This window comes from Paroedura picta, chromosome 10 (genome assembly GCF_049243985.1).
Source record: "Paroedura picta isolate Pp20150507F chromosome 10, Ppicta_v3.0, whole genome shotgun sequence".
Taxonomy (NCBI): Eukaryota; Metazoa; Chordata; class Lepidosauria; order Squamata; family Gekkonidae; genus Paroedura; species Paroedura picta.
This window is the reverse complement of record NC_135378.1, coordinates 70,598,817-70,612,403: the sequence shown is the minus strand read 5'-3', so window position 1 is coordinate 70,612,403 and position 13,587 is coordinate 70,598,817. Positions and strand designations below refer to the sequence as shown.

Sequence of the window (13,587 nt, the reverse complement as noted above, 5' to 3'; positions counted from 1 at the left end):
TTCATTTTCACGATCTGGCCTTCTAAGGAGTAGTCAGGGCTGATCTCCTCTAGGACTGACCGGTTTGTTCGCCTTGCAGTCCAAGGGACTCGCAAGAGTCTTCTCCAGTACCAGAGTTCAAAAGCCTCAATTCTTTGACGCCCGGCCTTCCTTAGGATGCAACTTTCACAGCCATACATTGCAACTGGGAAGACCATAGCCTTGACTAGATGCACTTTCATTGGCAGGGATGGTAGCAGGCACCAACTATTCTCAAGTTAGCAACAGCAAAACTGTTGATTGACAAGCCAAGTGCCTTTATGTCACACTTGAGCACACATTAAGCTGCCTTATACTGAATCAGCACTTTGGTCCATCCAAGTCAGTATTGTCTGCTCAGACCGGCAATGGCTTTCCAGGGTCTCAGGCTGAAGTCTTTCACATTACTTTCCACCTTGTACTTTCAGCTAGAGATTCCAGGGACAAGCAGAGGCTTTTCCAGTAAGAAGACACTTTCACACTTTCATGCAATTGATGCAGTTTCAATCCACTTCAGCGACCATTTGCCACTGGATTTTGTCATTTGCCAAGTGGATTGAAAGTGTGTCATTTAGCATGTGTGAAAGTGCCTCTCACTTTCCTATCACAAATGTGCTCTCCTGCCTGATCCTCCACGTATGCCTTGTTTCTATATGGTGGTATCTGATATTGCTATCTTTGGTAGCCAGCCAATCTACTTGAATGTAGTCATTGCCAAGTGGTTGAGATACATCTCAGTAGGTCCTGATCCATCAAGAGGTGGACAGTTCACGGGATGGAGTGCACGGTTTATGCAGGTGGGGAAAACACATGAGATATGCCTTTTACTCCAAACTGGGAACAGCCTACTAGGAACAGTCTCTTCTTCCATGTAGTTTGTTGCTTACACCTAAACATAGTGAGAACCAAGTCACACAGAACCCCCTACAAATAGACTTCCCAGTGGTTCAAATTGCCTCTCTCAAGGGCAATATTTATGCCATGCTAAAGAAAGTTAAATAGATGAGCAGGCAAGCCACTCTCTGTTAGGAATAAAGCATACAACTTCACAAAGTTACAACTTGCTTCTCTCTCCCATATATGCTATGCTGCATTAGGAATCAGGCACCCTGGGCTGGGGGGGATTGGGTGGGGGGACAGGCACAATGTCTCTGAAATCATTTTGGCAAAAGCCTAATGTTCTCACATGCACAAATGTGTTGTGTAGCAGAGTTGCAAATCTAATGAAAGCCTCCACTGTTCATTTAATAAATATTTTAGTCGCTCCTTTGCCGGAGTTGTACGTTTGACAGCTTTCTGCTGTATTAGTTCATAAAAGTTTTATTAGCAGCTCTTCTGTTGCTTCGGTGGAAAATCTGCAAAATATGAAATGCATACAGATGGTATATTTTAAGTGGAATAACAATGCATTCTCCTAACGTCAACAGACAAGCCAAGGACAAGAGAACAGCCTGGCGCCTGCCGGGAAATCCAGAATGAAGCAGAAGTGGAAACAGAACAGGAAGAGGAAGATGAGGAAGGCATGGCCAAGAGAAGTCCCGATGGAGAAGCAAACAAGGATGTAGAAGAACTGTATCAAGATAATGACAGCTTGTACGCTACTATAGATGGGGGTGATCCCAAAGCCAACATGGCAGACATGGCCACCTCCATGGCCACCTTGTGTAAAGGGCCTCCACTGCCACCTCGCATCCAACTGACTACCCCAAGACCAGATGAACCTTTCTATGTATCTCCAGGTACAGAATCATGGAATAAATAATTTAAAAAAATAATAATAATTTTCTATTTAAAAGATTCTTTCTATCAACATGGGTACCCCCAGGTACACCAGTGCTCTCTGTGCCTGGCCCCATTGCGAGGATTTAGTTATCCACAAAGGGAGCCAGTCTTTGTCCATCAGCCATAGTGATAAGTAAGATGGATTCTACACATTTAAAGTGGTTTGTACATCCTTCTGTTTCTGTAAGGAACTCCGGGAAGGGTGGCCGGGAATGTGAAACAGCTAGGCACCCCTAACAGGGAATCCTTGGCAACAGCGTCAAATTTTAGTTGCCAAGATTCTGTTGCAGAAACCACGGCAATTAAACTGATGTAATTTTGCAGTGTAGAAACACCCAAGGAACACAAAGTGTGCTCCTTTTAACAGCTATTTTTACAGGACTGCTATTTTACAGTAGTTCAATAAAAAAACAAACAAATCTGGAAGAAATTAGAAATAAGAGCAAAAAACAATTATGCCATGCCTCATATAATATATCACTCTCCTGCTTGACAGAGCACTTCTCCTGTCCTTGTTATTTTTGAAATGCCTCTTTCCTCATAAGAAAACTGGAGAAGGCTTTTCATTTAAAAAACAAACTTATCAGACTGAATGTAGAACGGCCAGCTGGTCGGTCTGCTGAAAGGGCCCTTGGATGCCCCCATACATGAATAATTCTATGGCATCACAAATTTGTCTGTAAACAGACAGATGCACATTCAAATTCCAGGCAGCACCAGTTAATGTCCTGGGAATGAAACAGAATCCTACGGAAGCATTTTCTGTACAAATCTTTCTGTATAATTGTGCTGTGTTTCTGTGAAGCATTAGGTTGGTTTCATCTTTGGGAGGAGATAATAATAGTTTCTTTTTAAAGAGGAACTGGAATGAGTCATCCTAACACATATTTCCGAGAGCCATTTGCCACAGGTACTGCACAAGAATTGAGAAAAAGCAATCTGGAGCCTGACTCCTTTTCCCCGGGAGAGTTCATTTGCCAAGAGCAGGGGTGTATCCTATGGATCTTCAGAGACCAAAAAGCTAACACAATAAGGAGAATGATTATAATAGTGGGGCAACTTATATCTTGCAAGAATTGCTTGATGTTGTAAGTGTTTACATCGAACGGGGGACAGGTCTTTTTAGAAATTTACTGTGGTAAAGGAAATATCCCTGGCTGTGTAAAGGATGAATTATGTGTTTCTTTAAATATGCATATAACAACCCTTGCTAAAACAAGTTCTCACAAAATTAGCAGCCAGAACACTGAAGTTGAGCAAGTAGTGGGCAAGTGGGCAAGACGGAGTCTTTTAGTTGCAGAACAGAAGTTGAACACTGGATTTATGCCCTGAGAATACTCTGATATATCTTAACGCAAACTGAATAATGTAAGATTTTTATTCTAATAATAAATTTATTTTTATATCCCACCCTTCTCACTTAACTCAGGATGGGTAGCAATAGAATAAAACAATACAAATACAACACATATATAATAATTAAACAAATTAATTCAAATTTAAAATTATAGATATATAATATATAATTAAAATATTATATAATTATATATTTTGTGTGTGTGTATATTCTACATTTCCAGTCTTCTGAGGGTTGGTATGGTTTTCAAGGATGTCTGCCCCATGGAGGATGTTATGCCACACTGTTCGCTGGTTTGTGGCCCAGGAATAACTGCCCCAATTCTGCACTACTGCTCAGGAAGTCCATGCCCTGCTCTCTCCTGTTTGCCCCCAGGAGTTGTGTATATATGGGAAAGCCAGGGAACAGGAAGTCAGCACCTCCTGCCATTTGTTTTACATGTCAATCATTGTCATGTGGCAAAACTACCTGTCATCTTCCAGTGGCAATTTGTCACATTTGAGCACTCTTCCGCCTCCCTTCCAAGTCTGAAATCATTCTGGTTTTATTTATTTTTTAAAGACTGGAATGGCAATATAACACAATTCCAGTATAATGAAATCACCCCAGTCCCCTTTCACCCTTCTCTGAACAAGCTACAGCAATTGTTCCATCCAGCATGATAGTCAATCAACGAAAAAATGGCTGGATATTGACCAGGAAGCCATATTCTTGGTATAGAGGATTGTGACATCCTCTTTCCTGGATGTTCCTCAACACTGCAGCTGTTTCGCAGACCGTCAGAGGCTGCCATGGCAACAAAGCCAAGTGGGGTACCAACCCTCACATGGTGAGCGCTCCTGAACCCAGGCCTCCTCTGCTCTTTCTCTGCTCCATTCCTCTTGTGTGGTTCCACAATATGTATAATAAGGGCTGCCAGCTCTGGGTTGGAAATACCTGGGGATTTTGGGGATGAAGTCTGAAGTGGGCAGGATTTAGGGTGGGGATGGACCTCAGTAGAGTATAATGCAATGGAGTCTTTCAAAGGAGCCATTTGCTCCAGGGGAACTGATCTCTTTAGTCTGGAGCTATAATTCCAGGGGATCCCCAGGCCCCATCTGGGAACTGGCATCCCTAATTACCATAAATTAGGGAGAAATTATCACCAAGATAATATATATATTGCGAAAAAGGACAACCAAAAACAAGCATATGAATTACATGGTAATTGCAAGGTATTTTCTATATGGGAGCTATTCTGTATGAGAAACCAAGAATCTTAAAGACTTAAAATCTAATACTAGATAGGATGAAAAATCTTTTTATCCCTTCAGTGACTGATCCACACTGCTGCAGGTACATTAAGTTAAACAGATGTTTGCCTACATGGTTGTGGCTTTCAAATCTGCATAATTCACCTATACAACTGCCTCGCATTGAACTTAGAACTAACCCAGATACTACATTTTCATTTTTAAAAATTGTTACGAGCTGTTACTAGTAATACTTAGCATTCATACAGCACTTCCTAATTGTTCAAAACATTTCATTCCAATGAAATGGTATTATTTCAAAGCCGATCTGGTCTCTAATAGACCCTGTAGAGATGATTGAGGTCAAAAAGGAATATATTCAGATTCAACTACCCATATTTAGAATGGAACATTCGGCTCTTGGATCTGATTTTTTTTTTTAAACAAATGTTTACATTAGCAAGTTTTTGCTGATGTTTACATTCACCTTGGCAACCACTAGGATCTGAATTTTAAAGGTGCCTTTCTGTGTTTTGCAGAACAGGAAATGGTTAAGGACGAAAAGGAAAACGAATATACATTTGAAGGCCTGAAAGAAGAGGATGTAGCCCAGGAAGGAGAGGAAGATCCATATACGGTTGCTCAGCTGGATGATGATGTCTATGATACAATACTGGCTAGCACTACTGAAATACGAAGAAAAGATGGTAGATCCTTTATTATGAACCGACCGCCAGCACCTGCGCCCCGTCCTTCGTCTGCCCCTGTAAAAGAGGAGGTCATGCCTTACATAGCACAAGGTAACCCTTGCCGGCATTTAATAATGCCTGATGGACTATCAGACTGAAATCAGCCTTTCAATCTCAATCCGACATTCTTTGCTCATTCAAGTTTTGGTAGTGGCAAATAACTAAGATACTAGGAGATTATGGGTTTCATTCTAGGTACTGCCAACATAGCACACTGGTGGGACCAGGCTTTTCACATTTCCCCCTATCTCCAATAAACTCCTGTTAATGTTGAAAAGACAATCCTGGGAACTGGGAACCCCACATGTACAAAATGTCCTAAAACACAGGGCTGCCATGAGGGGGCAAAAGCAGTAATAACGCCTCTCCTGATTCATCTGCCAGTGGCATTTCTACTTCCTCACAGCCTCTACCCATGATGAGTATTTTTGTTCATGCAGATCTTCCTACCCTCCAGCATCTCCATTTCCAAGAGGTCCCTGAAGGAAGGTGGAAAAGGTCTGTCCCAGCCAGTGTCTTCACTGGTGTCTTATGAAATCCAACCCAGTGTTTTGACTGTGGATAATCAGCTATTGAGGACAATGAATCAGTCAAGAAAATACTCCAGGTTAAATTACATTTTTACCCAATACCAGAATTATAAGAAGAGTTGGTCACCCAGCGGGTTACATGTGGAGCAGCAGGAAATCAAACCCAAAGCACCAGATTAGAAGCTGCTGCTCTTATCCACTACACCAAGTACAGATCTGCAGAAGGATGCAGAAGTACAATACGGTATGGATGCATTTTGAGGCATTCAGCAACACAACACATGTTTGGCATGTGTAACATCCTGAGTTTAACCCCAGGCGCCTCTAGCTGAAGGATGTCAGAGCAAGGGAAAAATCTGGGGCCTGCAGAACTGCTAGCCTAGAGGGACTAAAGGTTTGATATGTTCTAGAGGCAACTTCATGTATTCCTATTTAATTAGGCAACTGACATTGAACAGATCGCTGGTCTACAGAAAGAGCATGCGCCCCTTGCAAGGAACTAGCAGACCCAGCCACTGCCATCACGGCCACCACCCCTGACGTGGAAGAGCCAATAGGAGGGGAAGCCCTTCCTTCTCGGGGGCGGCAGGGGGGGCAGCAGCAGCAGAACATCAAGTGGAAACTTCCAGACCAGCTGCAGTTTGGAAGCTCCTACTTGGAGTCCCCTGACAAATTCAGAAGCGGGCATTAGTGTTCACTGCTAGAGCTGAGATATTTATGGTTGGCAGACAGACGGGCAATGTTACCCTTGAGTTCCTCCAAACAAGCGAGAAACACAAAACATCAGCGGAGGCAGAAAACAAGTGGAATTATTTTTCTCATACATAAAGGCCCATGAGTATTTCTACTGGTAATTACATCCATTTTGCACCAGTTTAACTGTCACAATATCCCACCAGAATTAAGTAGATGACAGTCTTGAGAATCTTCCATTAAAGATCACTAATTCACTTAAAGAACTACAGTTTCCCAGGGAACCTTGGGGGGGGGGGGGAGCTTGTTTTCAATATAAACATCCGGAGGCAAGCAGGTTGGCTCATGTGCAGATAGATTCACATTTGTCATGTTGACCTCTGATAACAGTAGTGTGGGATCCCTCTCCCTTTTCTGGTAATTGTGTAATACAGGGCTAGTCAACCTGTGGTCCTCCAGATGTTCATGGACTACAATTCCCATGAGCCAGCTCATGGGAATTGTAGTCCATGAACATCTGGAGGACCACAGGTTGACTAGCCCTGGTGTAATGTACACCTGCATAAATATTCTCTGTTATGGGCACCCAGATGGTGTGCGTTCCCAGTATGTTCCCTTCCCCATTCCTTGAGTTTTTAATATCCTTCACCAGGTTGTTTATTTATTTATATTTATAGACCGCCACTCCCAGCACAGGCAACTCGTGGCAGTTTGCATAAAAACAGCATAAAACCCCAATGTAATCACAATACAATTGATGGCAATTCACAGTCTACTTTCCCATGCGAACCCTCAGCCCTTCAATACGCTTCCAATTACACAGTGCCAGAATAACTGTTAAATAAATGTATGAGTGCGTTTTGATTGCTAGCACATAGTGAAAAGTTGTTATGCACTCATTACTGGCACAGGATTATCCACCCTGGAGACGGAAGCTGGTGTGGCCTAACCCCAGACAGGTACAAATTGGCTTGCAATGATCCTGTGATATAGCTCCGCGCTGACTATAGAGAATCGCCTCGGGCCGGGGTGAGGAGGGGGCGGGAGGGGAATACTTTGTGTCTGATGGGGACTCCTCACCGTCCTTTGCAAAGATTGCCAATGAAAAAACCTGCCAACTGTAGTTCATGTTTTTACATGTTTTGTCCGACTCAACCCATTTCCACTTGGAATTCAAATGGGAAGTTATGCATGAGGTAAAGGGAAGGGATAACAGGGACATGGTCTTCTTTAGGGTCACATCAGCTGTGATGAAGGAACTGGTGTTTATTCTATAATGTGGTAAGGGGTCTGGAGAGCAAGCTTGGTGTAGTGGTTAGGAGTGCAGACTTCTATTTGGCGAGTCGGGTTTTATTCCTCACTCCTCCCCCACATGCCACCAGCTGGGTGACCTTGGGCTTGCCACAGCACTGATAAAACTGTTCTGACCGAGCAGTGATGTCAGGGCTCTCTCAGCCTCACCTCCATCACAAGGTGTCTGTTGTGGGGAGAGGAAGGGGAGGTGATTGTAATCCACTTTGAGACTCCTTTGGGTAGAGAAAAGTGGCATATAAGAACCCACTCTTCTTCTTCTTCTTCTTCTTCTGTATTAATCCAAAATTGAGAGCCAAGGGGAGTGAAGCGAAACCTTTCCCTCACCCTTCATTTTACCTTTCAACATTTCCAGAATTTCAATCTTAGGCCTGCTCTGATTCTGGAAGCAACCTGGGCATGAAGAAATGTGCTTACAGCTGTGAAGTGTGATGTCCAAGAAGGACCAGAATGTGAAAAGAGAAATACACTTTCTAGGTGAAGGAGAAAAATTGAATGAGTTGATACGTTCTGGGATGGGAATAGCAAAAGGAGGATGAAATAGTTCATGAATGGCCTCATACTGAATGGCCTCATACTGAAATTGTTCCTGTATGGCCTCATACTGGATCAAACACCATTGTTGAAATTTCTGCGGAATGGAAGCCAGCTAGTCCAAAATTCAGGTCTTCCATGAACATGGTACTTCAGGGCCAAGCTAGCTAGATCTTGTCAGATCTCAAAAGCTAAGCAGGGCTAGCCATGGTTAGTACTTGGATGGGAAACCACCCAAGAAGCCCCAGGTTGCTACATAAAGGCAAGCCCACCTGTTTGTCTCCTTCCTAAACAACCCAATGGGATAGCCATAAGTTGACTGACTTGACAACAAAGCCAATCTTGATTCTTATTTTTACAGAGTACTGCAGAGCAGTATGGGGCAGAGTAGCTATTTCAGCCTTGTTGCATATATGTTGTTGCTGCTGTCAAGTCACAGCTGGTTTTTGGTGGCCCAGTAGGGTTTTCAAGGAAAGAGACTTTCAGAGGTGGTTTGTCATTGCATTCCTCTGCATCACAGTCCTTAACTATCTTGGTTGTGTCCCATCCAAATACTGACAAGGGCTAGACCTGCTTAGCTTCTGAGATATGACAAGATTTAACTAGCTCGGGCTATTCAGGGCAGAGTCTGCACTTACTTTGTTTATTCCATTGTCAATCCTGTGAATTCAGATCGTTTGAACTTGGGTCTTCCTCTTCCCCCCCCTCCCCATTGAAATGTTCTGCACATGGTTAGGGTAGTTTAGAAGGGGGGGAGCCAAGCACAGCCTCTTCCTTTCTTTTCTTGAAGGGTGGGGGAGAGGATTGGAAAACAGCAAAGGAGGGAGAAAAAAATCCAAGACCGACAGAGAGAATTTAGGGGCTTCTCCTTTAAGGCAAGCTTGTCACATGAGCAGCCTTGGCCAATCAGAGGTTCTCTACCACAGAGCAGAGCCCAGATTCAAAACAGCCTGCTTTCTCAATCCAAATCTTAAAATATTGAGGTTTAAAAAACACTCTAAGATATTGCACAATAAAGGTAGGGTCACTCCAGATCAATCCTGCTTGTTGCAGAAGGAAAATTTAAATCGCCCAAAATCAAAACGGAATCGCATTTGTGTAGACAACAGGGACTGAATCGACCTGGGATTGGAATAAAAGCTCCATGCAGTTTAAACCCTGGTCAGGAGATATGCACACTGGAAACCACCACAGAGGGAATACAAGTTTTCAAAACAAACCACTTGAGTCAAAAGCAGTTTCAAAAGCCCAATTTTCAATGGAAAAAGAGACAAAGAAAACAGTGGTGGTAGGGGGGTCTCCCACTCTTTACATTTCTGGCCTTGCAGCTCCAGCGTGTGCATTACTTTTTAGATTTTTACATGCAGTTCTGCCATTAGTCTTTGATCCTGTCTTTCCAAGCCAATTGATCTGTTCAGCTTTATTTGTTATTATTTAATGTCATGGTGGGTGGGGGAGACCTACATCTTAACCTTACAGCCATTAGGGCACCACTCTTGCTGGGGCTGCAGTGCTGTTCCAAGGGTCTTGTAAACAGGCAAATTCTCAGTCAAAGCACAATTCCCTCTAATGTTGTTTCGCTCACCGCCAGTGTTCCCTGCAAGTCAACGCGACTTGTATAATGTCATCAATGATATTTGAGAGCTTTTATCATAACAGGTGGTGCTTCCAATGGAGCGAGACAGCCTTTGCTGCCTCAACATCCTGCATCAGGCAGTTAAAGCAGACAAAATAAAATCGGAGAGAAAGAACTGAATTCACCAAAGTTAATGTTTCCTAATGTAGTACCAATGGCTCTTTCCTCCTCTGCTTCACTTCACTATGTTATATAAAATCAACTCATCCGTTCTCTTCTCCACCCCCCCCCCAAAAAAATACATTGTTTTTAAAGCAGTGATTGCCATTTTCTATATGAAATCCTTGCAGTCCTAAACAGGGTTATATTTTTCTAACTGAGGGATGCCGGTCCCCAGGTGGGACCTGGGGAACTCCTGGAATTATAGCACTTCTCCAGGTGATAGAGATCAGTTCCCCTGGAGAAAATGGCTGCTTTGGAGGGTGGCCTCCCTGCCCCAAATCCTACCCACTTCTGGATCCACCCCCAAAGTCTCCAGATATTTCCCAACCCAGAGTTGGTAACCTTATTCAAACTCCATTGACCCCAGTGGATTCAGAAGGGTGTAACATTGGCTAGGACTGCATTGTTAGGTGTTCATCATAGATTAAATTTGTTGCAAACCTTTCCTAATTCTAGTAGGATTTGGGAGCAATCTTAAACATCTCCAACTCAGAAGTAAATCCCATTATTCAGTGGGGATTACTTCCCCAAAATTTCTGCTTAGCTTCTAATATCTGATGAGTTTGGACTAGCCTGGGCTACCCCCTGACAGTCTGTTAAATACAGGAGTATGAAATTCCAAAACAATACCTGTCTATATTATGAGAAATCTTTCTCCTTACAATCTGTTTTCAAGGGCCTCAGATGCGCTCTGATGATCACTTTTCTTTTTTACTGTGTTGCTGCTACAAGTTTCCTAATTTGCTGCTTATTGTAGTCTTTCAGCAAAAGGCAACCAGAATTTCTGCGGCTAATGAGAAGGCCTTGTATGCAGTCAGAAAACCAGGTACGAGACTCACTTCTGATGTTTTTAACTGCCTTGAACAAAGGACTCGAGAGTGTTTAATTGCAGTACAGTGGTTCGTTTCTAGAGCTAATAACTCTTCTTATGTATACAACGATCAACACAAAGGATCATTAGCAGGCTGTTATCCCCAACTCAACTTGTATGAATGTGTGCCTCCACTGGTAGACTTTTGGCATTCTATGGAGGAGAATGTCTGTTTTGACTACTTGTTCTTTTTTATGAGCCGTGAGTTGACTGTAACCTTCAAGCAGTATTGTAACATTTTCCTAGGATATGATTAAATATCTGTATTAGCGCTGCTGGTGCACCGATGTCCAAGGTTATTGCCATGCAAGTTCAAATAATTTCTAAACATCAATCACCTGCTGAAATAAATGTATTTTTAATACCCTGGCCAGATTTTATTTTCCCAATGTACTACACGATGTGTAGCCTTTTTAAAAAACGTGAAATTGTAGCTGTGTGAGAATGGCTGTTTTAATGCAGCTTTGCATATTGGTAGTTAAAATACTACAGAGGTCCCAGGGAGGATAACTGTGTGTTGCAAGACCATCGTTTCAGAGGGTAGCTGTGTTGGTCTACAAGACAACCGCTAGCCTCAAGTCCAGAAGCACCATAGAGACAAGCATGATTTTCAGGGTGTAAGCTGATGAAAATCAAAGCTCCCTTTATTGGATACGAACCAGAGATGGGGGCAAGTAACAGTGAGCAGGGGAACAGGTACAAGAGCCATATGCCTGTCCTATAAAATGGTAAATATTTCTTCTAGGAATAGGGTTGACAGATCCCCTGGTGGAGGTGGGGGTCCCCCACCACCAGCCTGACAGCAGGTGGTCATTGAGTCAGAAGGGGTGACTTCCCAGGAGAAAGGTGAAAGCCTAGACCTTGTTGCTGGTCTTGTTGATGTCAACATACCAGCAACATCCAGCCAATGCTCTGGTAATTCAGTTGTAATTTCTGGAGATCTATAGAGCGTCCATGGAGGAAGACAACCCTAATGGGTGCCTTGAATGTTTGTGTTTGTACATTCGGATTTATAGGCAAAACAGTCGTAAGGCAGATCTGGTTGTTCTGATAGTGGACCCAACAGCTTCCCGTCTTAAAGCAAGGCATACACCATTTTATTGATTTGCTAGCAAAACAGGAGCTCTGAACAAATGAGGCCATCACAGAGCATTTGGTCACATTCTTTGTTGTCTGTACATCCCATTCTACTGTACCCTTGCCCTGGAAGCCAAGCAGCATTTGTGTATGTGCGCATGCGCATGGCCGTATTAAAACCAATAGAACCATTTTCGTTCCACGTATTACTTGCCAATTGAGCATGAATGTGATGATGAATAGACAGGGAGAGAACTCAGCAAGACGCAGTGCTTATCTTTGGGAAAAGTGTGGTGTGCGAATTGCTCATTTGTTGCGAGATGTTATCTAGGCAATGCCACATTTCCTGTGCTTGTTTCTGTGATCTGCAGCGCCTGCCCTTAACGTAATGTGTCAGTGCTTCCTTTCTTGAGTTTCATTATTAGCTAATGGTACAGTGCTATCTCACAATGGCAACTCCGATGACAGCTAAATTTAATGAACGGTGAATTAATCAGGCAAATGGCCGTGGATCTGGATGCTTTGTACACCATTAGAAGCACTGGATGTGGCTTCTCTGTTTTTGTGTGGGCAGCCTTCAGCTCATATATCAGCACAGAATGTAATCCAGGAAGTTACAGTTTATTGATAGCCCCATCACAAGGTTGCTGCCCAGAGTAACCAGTGATTCCTTACTCTGCAGGGGGCCATAGTCAGTCTTGCTTAGTGCTGTTAAGGGGAACAGTAAAGAGAGCCAGCTTGGTGTAGTGGTTGGAGCGCAGACTTCTAATCTAGCGAGCCGGGTTTGATTCCCCACTTCCCCACATGCAGCCAGCTGGGTGACCCTGGGCTCGCCACGTCACTGATAGAGAAGTTCTGACCGAGCAGTAATATCAAGGCTCTCTCAGCCTCACCCACCTCACAGGTCTGTTCCCTTTCACAGGAAAGGGAAGGCGATTGTAAGCCGCTTTGAGACTCCTTCAGGTAGAGAAAAGAGGCATATCTCCTTCTTCAGTAATATCAGGGCTCTCTCAGCCTCACCCACCTCACAGGGTGTCTGTTGTGGAGAGAGGAAAGGGAAGGCGATTGTAAGCCGCTTTGAGACTCCTTCGGGTAGAGGAAAGAACCAACTCTTCTTCTAATATGAAATATCATTCCACATGGCTAAGCTGCCATAGCTCTTTTAACATCTTGACTTTTAAATCAGTGAAGAGTAACGTGGTTCAGCAGAAACAATGACAATCGTGAACTGTCCCATCCTCTCCTCCACTGGGTCTGCTGAGAGCATCTTCTTTGTAGGGGCCACTGATCCCTGACCCAGCCAGTGACAGTGAAGGGGGAAATGACAGGTGAGCCCACACCTATTGCCCTCAACACAGGCCAACTGTAAACTGAACAGTCTCTGCAATTGTATAAGGTCTTCACGGGCTCAGCTGGGAGTGCTCAGCTTGAACACCCAAGCTGCAGTTGGCAACCCCTACAAACATTTAGGCAGCAGAGTGGTGTGTGGGCATCATGCTGTTGTGCTAACATCACTTATAATGAAACCAGAAAGTGCCATCATGGGATGAACTAGGATGTTGCTAAACTCTTATGATCTCATAGAGTGTCTCTTGATGTCTACATGGTGGGCAGGTTCCTGTTTCAAGGAGACCA

The 13,587-nt window shown here is 43.5% G+C and overlaps 1 protein-coding gene across 2 annotated transcripts in view; it reads left to right on the top strand.

Moving 5' to 3' along the window:
* Nucleotides 1–13,587, top strand: part of BANK1 (B cell scaffold protein with ankyrin repeats 1) — a 179,571-nt gene that overhangs the window by 152,229 nt on the left and 13,755 nt on the right. For both annotated transcript variants that reach the window (XM_077300769.1, XM_077300768.1), the window contains exons 9-11: nucleotides 1,446–1,757; nucleotides 4,929–5,189; nucleotides 10,762–10,830. In XM_077300769.1, the coding sequence (XP_077156884.1) occupies nucleotides 1,446–1,757; nucleotides 4,929–5,189; nucleotides 10,762–10,830 (642 nt within the window). The remainder of the gene's footprint in view (nucleotides 1–1,445; nucleotides 1,758–4,928; nucleotides 5,190–10,761; nucleotides 10,831–13,587) is intronic.